This window comes from Neltuma alba, unplaced genomic scaffold (genome assembly GCF_004799145.2).
Source record: "Neltuma alba isolate B1F8T4 unplaced genomic scaffold, ASM479914v2 tig00012996_pilon, whole genome shotgun sequence".
In the NCBI taxonomy this organism is placed as follows: domain Eukaryota; kingdom Viridiplantae; phylum Streptophyta; class Magnoliopsida; order Fabales; family Fabaceae; genus Neltuma; species Neltuma alba.
Window position 1 is genome coordinate 178513 of NW_021637347.1, and position 20370 is coordinate 198882.

The 20370-nt window shown below is 34.0% G+C and overlaps 2 protein-coding genes and 1 pseudogene across 4 annotated transcripts; 1 reads left to right on the forward strand and 2 right to left on the reverse strand.

Moving 5' to 3' along the window:
* The first annotated feature begins 944 nt into the window (after nt 1–944).
* LOC114733396 (uncharacterized) lies at nt 945–3419 on the forward strand. 3 transcript variants are annotated; one of them, XM_028920855.1, is made up of 2 exons: nt 945–1151; nt 1607–3419. In XM_028920855.1, exon 2 carries the CDS (start codon nt 1895–1897, stop codon nt 3029–3031), a length of 1137 nt encoding a protein of 378 aa, XP_028776688.1. In that variant the 5' UTR covers nt 945–1151; nt 1607–1894; the 3' UTR covers nt 3032–3419. The 3 variants fall into 3 exon arrangements, with proteins under 3 accessions (XP_028776688.1, XP_028776689.1, XP_028776690.1); XM_028920856.1 differs by lacking the exon at nt 945–1151 and adding an exon at nt 1179–1267; XM_028920857.1 differs by lacking the exon at nt 945–1151 and adding an exon at nt 1287–1335.
* Nucleotides 3420–4996: 1577 nt separating this feature from the next.
* LOC114733391 (peroxidase 17-like) lies at nt 4997–6834 on the reverse strand (the record flags this gene model as incomplete). Its single annotated transcript, XM_028920851.1, is given in 7 exon segments — nt 4997–5499; nt 5501–5539; nt 5541–5599; nt 5602–5709; nt 5712–5727; nt 6332–6523; nt 6655–6834. Coding segments are annotated over 7 exon segments (957 nt in total), but the record flags the coding sequence as incomplete, so codon positions are not given.
* Nucleotides 6835–11636: 4802 nt separating this feature from the next.
* Nucleotides 11637–17680, reverse strand: LOC114733393 (adenylate kinase, chloroplastic-like; annotated as a pseudogene).
* Between the last annotated feature and the right edge of the window lie 2690 nt (nt 17681–20370).

Consider the following 20370-nt stretch of genomic DNA (forward strand, 5'->3'; position numbering starts at 1 on the left):
CTTTTGCATTCGGTATCTAGAGTTATATCAGATTTAAACCATGCTGAGTTGAGTATGATACCATCACAAGAATGGCAAACTCTCTCCTAATAAGTCTTTGCACTGTATAAATAGTGAGTAAGCTAATACAGCATACTAGTTAATTCATATGCTCAAAGTTTTGTACCATTTTTGTTTTAAATATAAGATTTCTTTTATAATATAAATTATACTATAAAATGGATTTTACATTCAAGATTGGAAGAGTAATATTTAAATATATGAGCCATCATTTTTGTGAGAAAATCAAAAACCAAACACACACACATATTGACTTTCTTCGAGATTATAAAAATTAAATAATTAGAAAAATCAGCCAAGTTAGAAAAATAGAGCTAAAAATTAAGTGATTGTTTTTTCCTCCAGTAAGTCAGCTACTCATTATATTCTTCACATAGAATTTGAACTCACCTTTAAGTAAAAAAAAGAGAGAATCACAATAAAATCTCAAAAAAAATAATTACAAAACAAGTCTCAAAAGTTATTATTTTCTATTTTAGAACTTGTCATTACAGGCTGCTTAAATTATTATTGAAATTTTTTATAATATTTTTTTTTAGAAGTCATTGTAATTCTTCCAAAAAGTAAAGGAGGTATTTGATACAATAGGGCAGGTATGAGTATTTTGTTTTAGTGATGATGAAGAAAATTACCATTAAGAATGTTTCATATTCATGCAGTCCAACATATATATATATATATATATATATATTATGGGTGTCTTCTATGTATAAACATGAATAATGGTATGATTTGGGTATCATGTTAATGGGAGGACCATTGAAAATGTTAATTTTGGTTCCAGGGACAGACCAGGATTGAAAGGATTTGACCAGGGGCCGAAAAAGAAGAGTTACTCAGAGAGAAATGAACAGCAGTAATTGGTGTGTTTGTGGGATTGCGTCTTTTGGGGCTCTTATTACCGTTCTAGAACCAGAGCCAATCGAAATTATCTGACATTATGCGATTATATATATAAAAGAGAAAGATCTTTGGTTTTCTTGTTACCCTGGATTTTCTTCCCCACACACAACCCTTTTCTCTCTGAAAAACCCTAATTATAGCTCTCGCCGTATATCTCTCTATCTTTCTTTACTACTCATCAAGATCAGGTACTTGTGGCCCCTCTCCCTTGTCAATGGCACTGATTCTTGTTGCGAAATTTCGTTGAACCGGGTTTCAGTTTCCATTGATTTGTGCAATTCTATGCGATCGGGATTCATCAAGTGTGGGTTCTGATTAATTCTGTTCCTTTGCTTTCTTTGATTGCTAGATTTTGTTTCTGGAATTGAGGAGGTGATATTCTTGTCTGCATGGGTTTGGTGTTTAGATATATGAATCAAATTTCTTTATGTCTTTGATCTTTGACTCTGGTGCTGAATTATGCATCCATGGCGCTCTGTTTGGATGCCAAGAATACTGGGGTTAGATGAAGATGGACAATTGATGTATTCTGCTATTTTTCTTCCTATTTTAATATAAAAACTAACGCAAACAAATCAATTATTCGTATGAATCATTTGTTTTGGATTGGGTTGAGCTGATCTTATTATTTCTCTTTGTTTAGGAAGCAAGCGTTGAGATGAGTCCAACATCTTCTTCGCACGGTGGTTCGCAACAATCCAACAAATTAGCAGCATGACCAGTGCGGGAATTGGTGTTGGTTCTGTCCAGGGTTTGTAAAGGAACTTGTGGGTATTTTTTTCTTCAAAATCTTCATTCAACATCGATGTGGACTTGGGTTTGTGAATTAGATCGTGAAAGGTATGATAATTGGGGCGATGATGGAATGCCAATAGAGCAGTGATTAAATTAATGTGAAGATTTATTTGTTATTTCTGAGTTTTGGAGTAGCATGGACAACGGATGCGATGCAAATCACTTGGATGGTGATGTTCTTTTGCCTCCTCGGAAGCGCCTTCTTGCTGGATTGAAGAAACAGAGTTCTGATGGTGACCCTGCTGCTTCTCCATCTCTACCTGCTGCTTCCAGTGTTATCACTTCCGAGGTCGCTTGTCCTTCTTCTGTATCTGTTTCAGGTGAATTTGAGGCACGCCTTAAGCATATATTGAATTCTCATTCAAATAACCCTAACCTCACCCCTGAGGAGATCGCGGAGGCCTCAAAAACAGCGGCTGAAGCCGCAACTAAGGCTGCAGAATCTGCAAGAGCTGTTGCTGAAGAAAAAGCTGCTAGAGCAGCAAAGGCTGTTGCTACAGCCAAGAGCGCATTAGATTTGGTTGCATCTATTTCTGAAGAGGCAATCACGAAGGATAGAAATCTGAAAAAGAACAAGCTAAAGAAGCATTTGCCAGTTCAGCTGTTGTACAGAAAAAACCAACCCATGGAAAGTTGTACGAAAGATGAAGAATTAGCCCGTAAGTTACACCGAGCCATGAACAGCTCGCCCAGAATCTCAAAAAATTCTCCAAATTCAGATTCAAAAGGGAATAAGCACAAGAAACCTAAAAGCTCTTCAAGCTTTGAAATAACTGAGGTCTCTGATGCTGGTATGGCCGTGGGACAAGATTGCTTATCTTTGAACAATGGACATGCATCAGGAGGCAAAAATGGCTATGAAGTTTCCATCCAAGAGGCATGCTCAAACAAGGAAGATAAGAAGGGTGGCAGAAATGATAAATCCAGCCAAATGGAGATATATAATGGGGAAGCAGAGTCTAGCCAGTCAAAAGAGAAAATCTCTGAAGATTTGTCTCCCACTGGTAAGAAAAGGGGAAGGGTGAAGCTCAAAAAGTTGCCCTTAAGCATTTGCACATCTAAAGATAAGGCGCATCCAAAGGAAGAGAGAAGGGATGGAAGCTCTTCTCTGAGCGATATCAATGCAGACACAGATGCCCTTGTTAATATACCTTTGTTTCAAGTTGAATCATCCACTGAGAGAGTGATCCCAATTGAGGCTACATCAATGTGGAAATGTCAGGAGTTCAAGGCACCAGCATGTATCAAGCAGAATAAAGTTGTGCAGTCATAATATTCAAATTACATTGTGACAAGAATGGGGCCTGTCATGATAGGAGCCGATAGCTGAGGTAGGAATTATGATGCTTTGTTTTTTTTTTTTCTTTTCCTCTTCTCTTCTCTTCTTTTCTTTTCTTTTCTCATAAATGGCCTTTTATCTTGTTCATCTTTTGTCTTGTATTGAATTTCTGCTGACTAATGTATAATTAGATTGTTAGTTTCCTGCCATACTTCTCTCATTTTAAAGTTGTGTACCTTTGATTGATAACAAAATATGAGTTTAGATGGAGCAATGGAGTGAATTTGAATAGCTTTTCCATTGTGCTGCATATGCTATCCAGCATTAGTTCTGAGAAATGAGAATAATGTATTGAAAATCTGAATCTTCTATTCAGAGTTCAGACTTTGGCTGAGCTGCTTATTTTTCTTTTACTGATTTATTTATTGGCTGCTTCTTTATATAAGAAGGTAATTAATCGGGGAAAGGGTGATCAGCTATCGGGGATTTATTGGCTGTTCAAGTATAATGCCCATTGAATGAACTTCTCTATGATTAAGCAACGGAGACACTTTTGACTGAAATAATAATAATTACTTTCCTGGCAATAAGTAGGGAAAATGACCTCGTTGCTGCTGTGCTGCTCCTGCAATTATCAGCATAGCCGGGGAAGGGCTAGTTTTGGCATTTTGTAATCTGGAAAGGATTAATGCTTGTTTGGCATACTATCTGGCTTCCATAAGATCTGATTGGTCAGTCCAAGCTAAGTTTCAATATTTTCGAGTTCATGTTTACCGAGAACTCCTTGGCAGCCGATCTGATAATTTGAAAGTTTCAATGTCTATTCTTGACTTCAAGGTCCCCGCACCCACCCCAAAAAAAAAAAAAACTACTCCGACGGCCCTAAATATAAAATCTTTTTGTAATCTTATATTTAAGACGGAGGAATACTATTCACTTTGTTGTCTGAATCAGCATGCTTGATGACTCCAGAGAGCCTTAACGTATGTAGAGGAATTATTTTTAGCATACAAGATGAAGTTGTGAAGGATAATTAGAATTTACACATTTGATTCTTTTTTTTTAAAAAAAAAAAGGCAAAGGAAGGCTGCAAATTTTAAATTAATCCGTTTCGATCGTTTTTTCTATTACAAATTTTCAACCTCATTTTTTCATCTTTGCAAAATGGGAACTCATGAAAACCTCCGTGCTCTTCCTTGTCTTGTCTAACCAAACAGTAAAAATAATAGAAATTATAAATTGGGTAATATACTTCCGGTTCTAATATAAGACCAATTGACTTTTTTGAGGAGATTAAGGAAGTAAGTTAAGTTGGTTATTTATAATAAATAAGTGTTGTCATTCCTAAAATACCTTGCTAATTCAGTATATTGGCTAACTCTTTTTTTTTTTTGTCCTTTTCATAGTGATTGATATCCCTCAATTCAAAATATAATTTTATATTAGTTTTTTTATTTTCATCTTATAGAAATCTAAATTTTAATATTGTCTGTTATGAGGAATAACTTCACACTATTATTTTTTCATACAAAAATATCATCTACATTCTTAATATAAAATCTTTTGTAATTAGATGTTATATTTAGGATAAAGAGGTAGAACAAAAATATTAAATTGAGTTATCATATAAATTAAAAAAAAGGCTCTGAAATGTCTAGCGCAGAATAGATTTTTCACGGACGCAATGCTGACACGATATACTTTCTTTGCGATAAAACATCCCGATAATATTTTTACAGTAAGAACCTTATTGACGCTCACAATACGAGAATGTTGCACTGTTAAAAATTGCCAGGTCAATGTACATTATAAAATTTATAAGGACTTTGTTTTTAAAATGTGAACAGTGATACTTCATCTCCTATGGTTCGGTGTAAATGCTCTAAACTAGACCATAATTTGTTTTTAAAATGTGAACAGTGATACTTCATCTCCTTGTTCGTTGTAAATTCTCTAAACTAGACCATAATTAGTTTTTGGTATAACCTATCCAAACACTCTTCTCATCAATACTGGAAATTGCATATATTATTATTTCACATAAACTACATAATACCCACAACAACATCTCTATGGTACCCTCTATTGTCTTTCCTATATCATTCCAGCTTCAAATCATCAGAATGACCATTGACCACTCGACAGTTCTTCCGGACCTCACCGGGACGACCAGATTGGAACTCACCCATTTTCAGCATCCCATTAACAAAATCTTTAAAGAATTGACTTTGATCCCTACTATAGAGTTTCACAAAGCCTCTAGTCTGAGGGAAAGTGAAGAGTGTTTGATCAGAGTTCAAAAACCCTCTGCCGTGAACCAAGTCCTTGAAGTATTGATTATCAAACACACGGGGTGTGGCATCAAGGTCACCTGTGACATTTTGGTCGACATTGAGGGGACATAACTGGTCAAGCTTTTCTCTGAAGCATGGTTCAATGGCAGGGTCAGGTTTTCCAGAACCCAGACTGGTTGTAGAGCCTGAACATGATGGAGAAGCAACGGGGCTTGGCCTATGGAGTGAGATCCTGAGAGGGCCACAAGGTCTCTGATGGTTAGGTTAAAGTTTTAAAGAGATCAATGAGGGCACTCGCATTGGCTCTTGGACTGGGCATTATGTTGTTTGAGTCTTCTTGGCTAGCACTTAGGCTGTCCAGTCTTCCCAACCTCACTTCCAATCAGGCCCTCCTGTCTACAATCCATGTTTAAGAACTATTATTGGCATATATGACTAAAAAAAGGTGAATAAAAATTTTAGATAGACGTGCAAAGACTTAGTTCTGCATAATATCGCGCAGTAAATGCAAATGGATGCAATAATGATCGGGCTATTGATAAAAAGAGAAAATTTGGGAGAGTTGTTATAGTTATGTGCAACTTAGCCAAAGTTTGATGCAGTACTGCATATTTTAGTTTATTATTAAAAAAATAAACGGGTTAAATCCTGAAATTTTGCATCATATTCATGTAAAAAAAAATTACTTTAATTTTTACTGAATAGATCTGAAAATATATATATATATATATATGAAAGAAGAATAGTAATATACTCTTGAATCAGATTAAGCCGTTGTATAAAAATTAAAAAAAAATTAAGGCGTGTTTCTATTGAGGTGTTTTGGAAAATCAAACTAAAAATGTTAAAATCCATCAATAATCATTTTGACTTGTTTAGAGTTTTCTTTGACTGAGACAAGTGATGACCAATTCATTAACTAATTCTCTGATAAAATCGCAGGCCGATTTTCAGATGTGTGTGTGGGGCAAGGAAGGTGAAGGTATAAGTTAGAAAGTACCAGTGCGACGGCGTCTCTGGCGGCCATTATGATGATATCTGCACACGAAACAACTCCGGGGCATGCCTTTTCCAGTTCTTCCTTCACTTCGTCGATCACTTCATATGATCTCAGCGAATTGATATTCGACAGCGCCAATTTCTCTCCCAGCATCGTTGGCGTGTCATCCAGGAGCATCGAAGCATCACAACCCTTCACAAATCGAGGTTTTCATCAGATTCAATCTATTGTTTTATCCAAATCTCACACCGTTTAAAGATTCAGTCTTGTCTTATTGAAGATTTTCTCAAGGGACAGTGAAAGAGTACTAGTGAGCGACTCACGTTTACAAAGCAATCATGGAACTGGAATCGCATGACGGAGGCCACGCTTCTGGGCTCCCTGATTAGGGCTTTTTTCATGACGTCTCGGACAATGGATTCGGCGTCAGGGCATGTGGTCTGATAAAACCCTGGTCGGAGATCAGCAGACACCACCGTCGCAGCATATAGGAGAAAGATGAGAAAACAGAGATATTATCGCCATGGTCGATCGCTGCAAGAAAAGTTGAGGAAATGCGCTCTTGAACTCCATAAAGTGAAGCAGGGGAATCCTGGTCTCGCTGGAATCTTGTGCCGGGGCGAATGAACATGCGACGACTGTATTGAGTGCGATGTGAGGTCAGAATCACGAATGTCGATACACTCACAGGGCTGGACCATGTCGGAAGAGGATACTCTCAGCGGCCCTCTCTCTCAGCGTCCCTCTCTCTCAGCGTCCCTCAGCGTCCAAATTATGGCCGTTGAGATTCATCTGAGAGCGCATGATGTGACATATTATTATGCTATTAAAAATTAAAATAAGTTTTATTTATGTTGTAAAATTTTTTACCAGCTTTGATTTTTTTTTTTAAGATTTTTTTATTATGGAATATCCAATTTTTGCACGTAGCTTATTTCAACTAGAGAATTGACGAGAGACTCCAATAAATTTTACAGTTAAAATAAGTACTTCTTGTTCTATTTATAAAGTACTTTTATATTTTACACAAATCAAGAAAATCTTAAACTGTATTAACTCTTTGTTAAAATATAGCAACTTTTTCATTTTATCTCTATTTAATATATACACATTTTAAAAAAACTATATACACTATAATAAATTAAGGATAATATGGTATGTTCATGATAAAAATTTAATAAATTGACTTATAAATAGAATTAAAAAAAATCTTCTCTCTCTATCTTATAAATAGAACGAGAGGAGTAGGTCCAAAAATTTAGGTGTTCCATTCCAAAAGAATAGTCAAATTTATTTTTAATTTTAATAGCATGATGATGTGGCATATTATGAGCTTTTAGATCAATCTGGACGCATCATATTGAGACGCTGAGGGACGTTGAGAGGGAGGCCGCTGAGAGGATCCAGACCCGGACCATGTCTAGTTCTTTTTTTTTTTTTTACCGGAGCACCATGTCTAGTTCTGAAGATTGTGCAAATTGCATGTGTTACATTGGGTCTGCTTGATTAGCAGTTAAAAAAAAACTTATTTTAAATCTGATTTTTTAAAAAAAGATTATATAAAAATTAAATTAATAAGATAATTTGTGTTCAGATTGACTTTTATAAAAATTAGTTTGTAGAGTAAAAAAACTGTTTGGATTATAAGGACATATTCATCTCATCTTATTTATAAGGCACTTTTAATATAATTTACACATATTAAGAAAAATATTAAACTGTATTGATTCTATTTTTAAATATAATAATTTTTCACTTTATCTCTATTTAATATATATTTCAAAAATAATCATTTATACTATAATAAATAAAAAATAAAATAACATATTCATATTAAAAATTTAAAAGGTGACTCATAAGTAAGGTTAAGAAAAATTTCCTTCTGGCTTATAAATATGATCGGAGGAGCATTTGAAATCAAAAGTGTATTTGTAACCTATTTATTACTTTTAATTAATTTTAAATAATTTTTATTATTCATAAAATTATTTTTAGCTTGTAATAAGAATTAAAAAGAGTAAAAATTTCTCAAAGGTGGAAACCCAATTTTTTTTGGATAATTAATTTGTAAATCCTTATAACTTTAACTAATTTTGAATTAGGCCCCTATATTTTTTCTTTTATCAGGTCCTTCTACTTCCTTATAGTTTTTTCTTTTTTATCAGGTCCTTATACTTTTACTAGTTTTTAATTAAGTCCTTGTATTTATTTTTCTTTTATCAAGTCTTTATAAGTTCATTTTATTTTAATTAAGTCCTTAAATTTTTTATTTTTATTTTATAAATTCTAATAATACTATTCTATTAACACAAAATAGTACATGTTATTTAATATTAGTTCATAAAAACAATATTCTAAAAATAATGAATTATTATAATAATTTTATTTTTGCCAGCGAGAAAATATTAATTGTTCTAAAAAATTTCCTGTATTAGTTAATTATATTACTTTTTTTATTATATAATTATAAATTTAATTTAATTATCAATATTTTATGTTTCAGTATTAATCTATTTAATTAATTTTATATTTAATTAATAAATAAAATTTAAAACTACATGGACCTGATTAAAATTTAGTGAAATTATAAGGACTTAATAAAAAGAAAAATAAATTCAAGGACCTAATTAAAAATAGCTAAGAGTATAAGAACTTGATAAAAAAAAACTATAAGAACCTAATTCAAAATTAGTTAAAATTATAAGGACTTGCAGATCAATTAATTTTATTTTATTTTAACTTCTCTCCACCTCTTAACACTTCTCACTTTTTTCTCTCCACGATTGAAAAGCATAAGTAACCAATTTATATTTTGACTTATCTGGGCTTTATTTCATCAATCACACGATTTCTCATTGATATCGCGCGATTACCTCCCAAAGCGACTTGACAAACAAGCTCATTATTGATTATACCACTGCTTCTTTTTTTTTTTTTTAAATATAAACCTAATTAATTAATTTAAGTATATAAAAAATATGTTATTTTTGTAAAATATTTCTACTACTCAAATATATTAGCTATAACAACTATTATTATAAGGATTATTTAAAAAATAAATATAAAAGACAAAGTAGATTGAGTTTTATATTTAAAACCAAAATAAAAATAAAATAAACTTTTATATTAATAACCTAAAGTGGTATATATAGAGAGAGAATCCCTTTGTTTTCTTGAATATTCAAGGTGAACTATGCTGTCTATACTTACTAATAACATTATGAATTATAAATTTTATATAATTCATAATATGATGAAAGGTTACATTTTTTTTTGGATAACATGAAGGATTAAGATTTTAAAATGAACATTGTTGAAAATTTGTAGGCGCCGATTGCATTTTGCTTGAAGAAATCCTTTTTATGGAAATGAAAATGAGTGAGAGGACGAGCAAAGGAATGAAGAATGTCCTATAATATGAAATAAATATGTTTAATAGGGAAATTATTGTGAAATTTCATAAATAGTGTTGAATGACAAATTTCAGGAAAAAAAGTGATAATCAGTCCATATTACTCACTTGTTAGGAAAATCTTTTGATGATTATATTTTTTAATTGCATTTATAAAAAATTTTCCATGCCGCTTAATTATAAAATCATTAATATAATAATGTATACACTGGACAAGGTTTCACTCACACTGCACGGGTAAGAAAGGTTAGTAAAATTGGAAAAAAAAAACAGAAAAAATGCACAGAAATCAAGGGCAAGAGGGAATGTGTGGATAGTTACCTGTGATTTTGATTTTATTTACAGTATTGATATTGATTGATTGATATTTTTAGTAGTTTTTAGATATTTATTATTTCTTTAATAAAAACAAGTATGATAAAAAAAAAATCACGATTTCCATTAACGCAGATTACCAATTCATTCCCGCGATGATGGGGTTTGATCTGATCGATTCTGATGGATAAGGCATTGAACAGTGTTTGATGTTGGCTCCTCAAATTATGCGTTGGAGAAGGCCCCCAGGTCAAATATGGAGGTCACCGTGAAAGCCACTGCCTCCTAAAGGGAAACCCCATCAGATTTGGATCGTAAGCAAATACGCAATTTCTCATCTGTGGATGGCCCATTCCCTTTTGACTTTCTTACCCCCACTGTCCTTCTCATGGGGCGGCCATTGCTTCTTTTTCTTTTTCTTTTTTTTTTTTCAAAGATTATTTTATATATCCATTTACCTGGTGGTGGAACATGAGGATGGCCCTAACAAATCAGTGAATCACCCATTCCTTCATCTATGTTTTTGTCACTTAGCAAGCACTACAAGCATATTTTGAAACCCACATTCATTCTCCTTTTATTACTATTATTATTATTTGGGCAATTTAACCCACTTTCCATACTAGTACACTAATCTTCTTTTTTTTTAATGTATAGATATCCTCTCGTTAGAGATAATTCTATTCAAAACACCGTCATATATTAAATACAGGCATATCTTTTAATAAAAATTCAAATCTTGATTTGTTTCATTGAAGGATTAGTTTCTTTTTCTATGATCAATTCTTATTGATTGATCATATACTTGTCTTTTATTTTAATTATTTAGAATATAGAATCCACAGTCCTTTTTTTTTTGAGATATGATGTGGGGTACTACTTGAGTTAAAAATTCTTAGCAAAACACACATTCATTCAACTTCCTATTATTTCAAGAACTCTTTTAGGACACGGCGTGAAAAAGGGAAGGCCAATAAATTCTTGGGGTGTGAGTAATTAGAGGGGACCAATTTATGGTTTTGGTGAATTACCGTTGTTGATTCACTTGATCCATGGATCAAATGAAGCCTACTTTGTCCCTCACGAGTCAGGATGTGCCTTTTCCTTTTTTGAAGTAGAGGCGCAACTTATTCATTTTCTTGTGAAGGTGTATCTTCTTTAGCTTCAGACTTCAAAGGAAGCTGATTGTTTATATATTGATCCTCTTTTGTAGTTTTCCCATTCTGTCACTTGTTTAATATATTTACTTCAATTTGTGTCATCCACACAAGTTTTTTTTTTGTCAGTTTGAACATTACTTTGGTCCCTTGTTTTTTTTTTCAAATATTTTTCTCTCTCTCCTGTGATTGTGTGGTTTCGATCAATTAATTTTTCATATTTAATTGTTTCTTGATTTCACATCCCCAACCTAAAATAATTTATATTCTAACTGGTTTGACAAAGATTTCATAAGAAACAACTAGATGAGCAATATATTGTATTTTGACTGGTTCAACACTTACCACCACATAATTTTTTTAAAAAAAATGTTCTAACGAAAACATTTAAATAAATAATCTACAAGCAAAACAAAAAAAAGTATTTTGTGAATAATCTCCGTATCCATTATTATATTCCTACATCAAAGCGAATAATATGATCAAAGAATATAAAATTTATGGGTTTTAAGGTGTTTCTCTAGCATGAATCAACAAATAACATTTCACCAAATCCTCCATTCAACGCTATTTTGAACATATAACATGCCTATCCTATTACAATATCATAATGCTTTGCCAGAGAATAAAGTGAAACATACTTGAGCAGGTCCATCTTTCAGCAACTTAGTGAGTCCAGAAAATGCGTTTTACTTTTCGCGAAGGCTTTCTTATCCCCTTGTAATATTTGTTGCTTAGAACTACATTCCTAGCAAGTAGTCCCTTGTTATCCCTATGCTGCCATGGATCCCGAAGCAGCCTTCCTCTGTTCTAACAAATTTGTAATTGCGCTATCAATTTGAGCAAATACTTCCTCCTTGGAGACATTTCCATTAATCTGAAGACAACAAAAGCAAATACGACAGGATTCATCACCAAAATATTTTATAAACAGCAAAGAAAACTAAACTATATAATATATTTTACTACATTTTAAGCACCAAAGAGTGATCAAGAAACATATTTAGACAGCCACGACCAGATAGAATACAGTTTTCAATGAAGATGGCAAGCCACCAAAAACATGGCTGCCGAAGGTCCGAGTACCATTTGGAATCTTATCCCCGCACTGCCAGTAGTGCTTGTCCAGAAAAGAAAGGACAAAAATCAGAGACGGGAGAGGGAAGATAATACGCAGTGGGCACAAAAAAAGGAAAAACTGTATAATCTCGTCATTTCCTCATTATACATATTGTATGTGATCAATGATGATGGGCAAAGCACAGCATCATAAAACGGTGACACATAGACATCCATACTACCCAATATAGCCTACACATTGAAGCCTATTCAAACAATCAGTGGCTAAAACAATGGGTAACCCTAGTGGCAATAACATCAATCTCACAGGAGGAAAAGCATGAACACATGAGCAACTGGACATAAATGTAGGTATCTATCGCATCATTGTGCTTGCGCATATTTATGTCTGTGCATGTGTGTTTTTTGTTTTCCCTTTGTTTTTGTTTGGGGGGGGGGGGGGGTTGTTTATAAATACCTTAACGGTTATATTTTCATACATAGAAAGGACTGCCTCTACGTTTTGATGGTGGGTCTGCAATCGCAACTTAACCTATGAAACCAAACAGGAAAATAAATGAGAACTTTTAGTGGGGGTGTAATTGACTGTTCACTCAACTCCAAGCAAACTGCAAAAAGAGTGGGAAACTCTAAATGTCATAAAAAAGAGCATTTTGTAACAGAAAGGTTAGAGTCGTGATGGACGCAAAGCATGTGAAAATTTATGGTAACATATTCATGCCTTCTCTTCAGTATCATCAAAACGTTGGGTAAGCCTTGCTGCAATTTCTCATTCTCTGGGGGGAGAGTACTTCAAATGATATATCTTTCCAGTAACAGGATCTAATCTTCGTCCAACTACTCTCTCCACGAGAAATCTTCAGAGACCTGAAAATTAAAGTGAAAAGTCATGACAAAAGCATTTGCATTTGAAAATTTTTTATTACGTTTGTGATCCCTGGCTGCTGAAGTAAAAGGGCCCTCCAGCAAAGTCAAACCAATGTCACTTTTTGTTCATGTCACTTTTTGCTCAATGTTAGTGTCTTAAGTGAAAGTGAATCATGTTAAATAGTTAGCCAACTTCTACTTCACTGTTAGTTCGCATTATGGTTCTTGGTTTTCTCTTTGGGCTTACTCAGGCAAGGATGCATGACTTCAGTTGGGGATGAAAGAAGTACCATGATCACAAAACTGAAGGTATCAGTTGGACTCCTCAAGGGTTTATATAGTATCATTGCTGGTCTGGATAAACAATTACTTGAGGAAAGAATATTAACCAACTCAAAGATGAGAAGTACAATTATAAGTTTATATAGAATGTGAGCTTTTATCGGATAAATGATGTCAACTATCAACTCCTAAAACAACAAATACCTCTAGAAGAATAAAAAGATCTGGCTCAAACCCAAATTTCTTGAATGCAGTTGCCTGTGATAAGCTCCTGGGTATCCATCCAAAAGCCAACCATTCTCTTTAGAGTCTGGCTTGAAGAGACGATCCTTGACCATCTACAGCATGAACATCAACATATCACAGACACGAACAGCACGATTTGAATAGAAACTTTTCCCCCTACCATGACAAACTATTTCATCTGGGACCAATTGTCCTTTCTCCATATATTCTTTTGCTCGCTTTCCATTTCACTTCCTGTTGCAATTTCTGCCCTAAGTAAGTCTCCAGCAGCCACATGCACCAAACCATACTGCATATATGATGAGCACTTGATTCAATCTGGCTTTTCCAAGGAAACCAGAAATAAGAGACTTAAATCATAGTCAGTAACTTTTTTAAATATCTTAAAAACAGAGGCAGACAGTCGAGTGCATGGAAATATAAGATAGCAGCAATAACGCAAAGGCATGCTCCGGATAATGGATTTAAGGTGTTTAGTTTTCGACATAGAAAAATGGTATTCAAGATCAAACTCAAACCCATACGAATTGATGTGGAGGATTCCTTGAAACATCACAACCAAATCAAACTAGTTCTTTGCAATTGCTGTGAAGGCATATCATTCTTATCACCTAGAAGAAAATAGAAAGAGCAAAAGCATGCATTTGCCAGACCAAACTAATTTTAATGTGATCTCTTAATCACAACCTTTTTCCTTTCATCAAGCAAGTTATTGACTTGAAAACTGTTGTCTCTGGTCAGTACAAAACTGGAAATCCGGCAACAAAAGGAGTTGTAAACTTCAGTTGATCAATTAAATTCAAAAATCAAAATATTAATGAAGGATCTAAAAGGCCCAAAAAACTGACTGCCGGTCCATCTTCAAGAGAATACGGTTTTTTTTTAACAGAAACTTTGGTGGGATTTTGGCTACTTATTCCATTTTATTCTCTTCTTATTTTCAACTACCTATTTTGTCTTCTGTGATGCATGAGGCCATAAAAATTCAACATGATAAATAATCAAATGCTACAGTTATTTATAAGTTTCTGATTTAACTGATGACATAAAAGTTATCAAAATGTTGTCCAGTCAGCAATTTTTTTAAAGGGAATATGAATAAAAACAATGATGGTGAGGAAACTAAATTGACTAACATGAATAAGCAATGAACATAAATTATCGTTTAATTTTTCCTCAACACAATAGTGCAGAGTTTGCATTGAATCACATTTTTCCAAATAATTAAGATAAAATGAATGCCGTGTTTACCGAAATATAAAGTTCAGTAGTATACATTGCAATACAAACAGCTGTAGAGAGATTAAATGATTTAGAACTGCAAGTATATACAATTATTATAATCAACTAGGTCAGCTTTGTCTTGCGAGAAGAGGTGTACTATTAGCAAAAGTGAAATACATACCTTCTTGGTGATAAGCTCGCATTGTGTTCCTTTACCTGATGCAGGAGCACCAGAAATCATAATCTTCGGCGGCTCAAGCTTTACAGATGCAAACAATCTGCCAAGTTACAGAGATTGTCAGCCCAGAAAGGACAGTCGCATATTGAAGGTGCTACTGATCCTTTCTTCTTTCCCCCCTCCACTACCTAGCGATAACTTAACGCATCACATTAGCCTATGAAAATAACAACAAAAACAAAATATTTATGCTGAACGTACTGGATTTCTAATTATGAATAGTTTAAGATTGGAAACTCAAGTTTCAAAATTTTTCGAGCAATTGAAACATTTCACGTGAAAATTTTCGACCAATTGAAACATTTCACGTGAACCCAATACTAATTCAACTAACATTCGCCAGACGGGAGAGGGAAAAAAACCCACATTCGTACAAACGCGAACTTACATGAGAAACCTCCACATACCGCAGAATTGAAAGCCTTCATCGTCGGAGACTTCTTCAAGTGAAATCTAATGAGGCATCAGAGCCAAATCCATGATCAAAGGAAGAAACGAAAGAAAGCTGGGAAGCAAGAGACTTAGACAAGTTCGCAGAGCAGCGAAAAGGCGACAGGTAGTAGAAGAAGCATGAGGCTGATTGGGATTTGTAAGTGCTGGGAAATTTACAATGCACGCCATATATTCGCTCGCTTTGCTCGCTATTGGAAGTATCGATGATTGATTCCCCTTTCAATCGGATGCTACGACAGAGGGAAATTTCAAATCGATCTCAACGACGAACAAAGTCAACCTCGGAAGCAATTCTCCGTTCCTTTCGATAAAATTAAAAGGAAATGAGAATAAGCTATTCGGATCAGATTGGCGGCCCTGTTGGTGGCTCAAAGTGTTTTATGGGTTACCAATGGGCACACAAATTGAAAACATGCTATTACTGTTATTACATTTGTTGGTTCTATTCAAGTCACAGCGGTGGAATGACCACAACAATTTTTAATGAAGTTTCTAGCTGACGTGGATAGCTGGCTTCCCGCCCCCCTTTTCTTTTGAATTGTTAGGTGATTGATTAAAATTAAAATATGTGAAAATATTTCTGTTATAGTGTTTGTTCAGACCAAAAAAGGTGCAACATTTGTTTGTTTAAGTGAGATTTCTTTTGACTTACATGCTTTTCATTTAAGCGAGATATATGATTGATGACTATTCCTGGTCATAATGATCGCATAATTGTTATTCTAATCTGAGTTTTTCTGTTTGAAAAAAATATACATTTTTATTCTTAATATAAGAACTAGTTGATTATTTTAGTAGATTAAAAAAATTTAAATTATTTATTTGTAATAATACGTATTGTTCTTTAAAATATTTTTGTTAATCAAGTGTATCAGCTTTAACATTTGATGAAACATCTAATTTGTGTAACTATAATAAATACTATATTAAAAAAATGAATAAATATGAGAGATGACGTAGATTCGGGTTTTATATTTAAAACCAAATAAAAAATTAAACTAACTCTTCTATTAAAGACGGAAGGTAGTATAATTTAAGATAAGTTACCCAAACAAAATGCTTATTCCTCTTTGATGCGGGTGGTGTTTAATGACTATTTTTTAATGTCCAGAACTAAGATGCTTTTGAGAAGTGAGGAAATTAAAACTCAATTAAAAAATTACTCTTCATGCTAAATATAGGATCTAATTTAAGAGTTAATGTTGGTTTCATATGTAAGATTTATTTCACATGTTTATTAATTTTTTATCAAATTAACTCTATTAATATTTATTCAACAATAATTAAGTAGAAGATGGAGAAAGAAAATTAAAGAAGATGATTAGGATATTTTTAAAAAAACATATCATATTAATTAATCTAACTAATATATTTAATCTATTCAAATATGTTAATTAGCTTTTACATTAAGTACCGAATGAGTACTATTTTTTTGCCTAGGCTTAAAAAGGCATGTACCAAAAAAGGTGTTCTAATTGGATCGGAGCAAACAAATTCGAATTGTACTTCAATCAATTTACCTTCTTTTTATTTTGGTGAAGGAGGGTATAACCCAAGAAGTTACATATTCACTCTACGAATGACACCTAATCCTGAACAATCATCTTGGAGCATCTGATATACTTTCGGAGGTGGCAAGGACCAAATCTTTCTCCTGTCACTTTGTTGAGCACTCAAGTGAGCCATTTTATCCGCAACTCTGTTACTCTCTCTATATCCATGTTTCACCTACACTTGCCACGTCTTTTCCAGCATCATCCTAATCCTTGTGAATATTTGCACATTTCCTATTACCGTGTTGTTATAAATAGCACAGCTCCAGTGATCTGTGCAGCATCTGTCTCCACTTCAACTCTTTTGAACCCCATATCCCAGCATAATATTAGACCTTCGAGGACTGCCCATGCTTCAGCTTCCAGGGAGCTGCAATTATTTAATCTAACTAAAAAGCCACTCAGCCATTCCCCACAATCTCCCCTTATAACTCCTCCACAACCTGCTATTCCATCACACGATACCCTCCCATCCACATTTAGTTTGCACCACCCAGATTGTGGTGCCTCCCAAGTGACCATTACTGTAACATCCTTATTTTTATCTAGTATTTAATTAAATTATAAATAAATATATTAGTATTAAGAAAAAAAAAAAAAAGAAGTTAGAAGTTAGATATAGGCAAATTATTATTATTATTTTAATAATGTTTTTGTATGTGATTGTGTGTATGTGTGGATGATATTCTAGAAAATTAAACCATAGTATAGAAGTCCCACATCGACTAATCTTTAGAGTGAAGGAGTTTGAGGAGCCTATATATAGGAGCTAGTGAGTGGAGCTTGGAGTAAGTAAATAATTTTCGCACATATGAGGTAGTCTCAGAAAAGTGCTAGTTTTGATTTATTAACCGTTGGATCGGACTGAATTTGGTCGGTCCATTTGGGACATCCAAATTGTTAATTTCAACGGTCGGATCACCCTTTTGATCTTCGAGTTACAAGTTATTAGGTACGTTTTTAATTATATCTTTTGGATTTAGCAGATAGAGTCCTGAATAGTAAATTAGCATTTTAAAGTTTATTCACCGTTAGATTGAGCTATAATTTGGAGGATAGTATCATGATGGATAGGAAATTGAATTCAACGGTTAGATTATGGGTTTAACTTCTGTACTGAGAATAACTTGGGTCGTACTAAGTCTATTTGTCTAAGTCTTTCGAAGATGGAATATAAGTTATAAATATAGTTTGTCTATTTCCATTATGAATTTGATGATTCTAATAAAATAATCTAATAATTAAAGGATATTTAAGTAAGAAAATTTAGGAATCGAGTCTAAATCACATATATATATGTTCTTATTCAAACCTTAGAGAAATGTCTTTTAGGCTAGAGTTCGAGTAAAATTAAAGCTTTTAGAGAAGGAGTTAGAGGCTAGAATTTTGTGAGTAGCCTACTCAATACTATAGAGATAATATTTTAATTTTGTTTGTAGATATAAACTCTATTGTGGCATTTTCGGGTTGGACTCTGGTTGTAGTTGACTGATAGCTAGGAGACCAGGTAACTAAATTTCTATCTGTTGCATGCTCTAGTATGAAGTTGGTGAGCGGCTTTATAACTAATTCTATAAAAGTATATTACGTTTTATATGAACTGTCTTGTGGGATGCTATTTTAAAAAGGATTAACATAGTTTGTATTGCAAGAAATTGGTGATCATGATTATGATGTGCTATTATGAAATTCTGTTGATTATGCATATAAATGTGTCATTTTGAACTCTGTGCATCTATTTTGGGTGGGGAAAGGAGATAATTGGAGTTATTGAGATTCATATACTTGCCACGTGGTATTAGCCTCCATACGGAGCTCTATGGTTGGCTGCTATTATTGTCCCACTAGTTTTCGAGGGACTGCGACACCCCACTAGTTCTTCGAGGGGGGACCCATGGTCCACCGAGTGCTCTGTGGTCTTTGGCCGGTCCACATCATTCGTGTGGTGAGCTTGTTAGAGTTGCCAATCAAATGGAAAGAACTTAGCCCATGGGTCCAGTCGGCGGAAATAAGGAGGATATAAGGATGGGTTTGGGTTCAGGAATTGCATATGACATGAGATATTCATTGATTTATATCTTTTAAATAAAGACAAGTATGTTATTTCTTTTGAAATGTATCCATTGCATGAGACTGGTGGAAATATTTGTCTTGTATGATTATTGTGAGTTTAAATGTTAAATAAAGGTTATCAACTATTATTAACTCTGTGTATCCCACCTGACACCTCGCTAGCCCATGCTAGGGTGTGGGATAGGTAGGGATTTAGTTACTGAGACGTTGTCTCACTCCTGTTGCTTTACCATTTTCAGGAAACAATACGTTAGCGGGACCTTCGGGGAAGACTCCTGAGGCTCAATAGCTGTAGCTGACAGTGTAGAGCTTCTGGACTTTGTTTTATGTAATCTTTTCGTATATTGCCACGCATCAGGACTGCATTCATTGGAACTTATTTTACCTCCTTATATTTTATGTCGTTTGACTAGTGGAACGTATCATACTTTCTATCTTTGGTTTATTTTGTCTGGACATTGGACTAGAGTGCTGGTAGTGGGCCTGAGGCCTTAGATTGCATGTGATTGAATTACTGTGGATCCACGATGCGATAATGGCAATTTTGGCAAGTTTAGTTGTTGCTAGTGCTGACTAAGATAGTCAAGTCTAAACTACTATTATAATTTATTATTCAAAGGCGTATTGTTTTATAACCATGTTTGCCGTGATTACAACTATAGGTTATTCTTTTTCTAACCATGATAGTCTTAATTAAGGTCGAATGTTTTTCTATCATGGTTAGCCCTTTAAAGATGTGATTGCTCTTAAATAACCATGATAGGGTATGTTTACTAGTTTAATCTTTTCTATCATGGTTAGTTCTGGTTAGTAAGTGGTGATGTTACATTTTGGTATCAGAGCCATTGGTTTTTCCTTTTTGTGATTTTGAATTGCTTCCTGCATGCATATAGTGGCAATATACGTAGTTACATAAACTTCCCTGAAATGTCTTTAGTTTTTGTGTTTTCTTTCGTTTGGTTGTATTCATGGGTTCCATCCTTAGGTGGGGAGAATGGCAAGACCACGAAGGACTGAACCCATAGTAGGAGGCTTCTTCTTCTCCGGAACAACTTCTTAATCAACCTAATGATCAACTACCCGAGCAACCTCAACAGCAGAATAACGAGGTTCTACTGACGCAATTACGACAAGTAGTG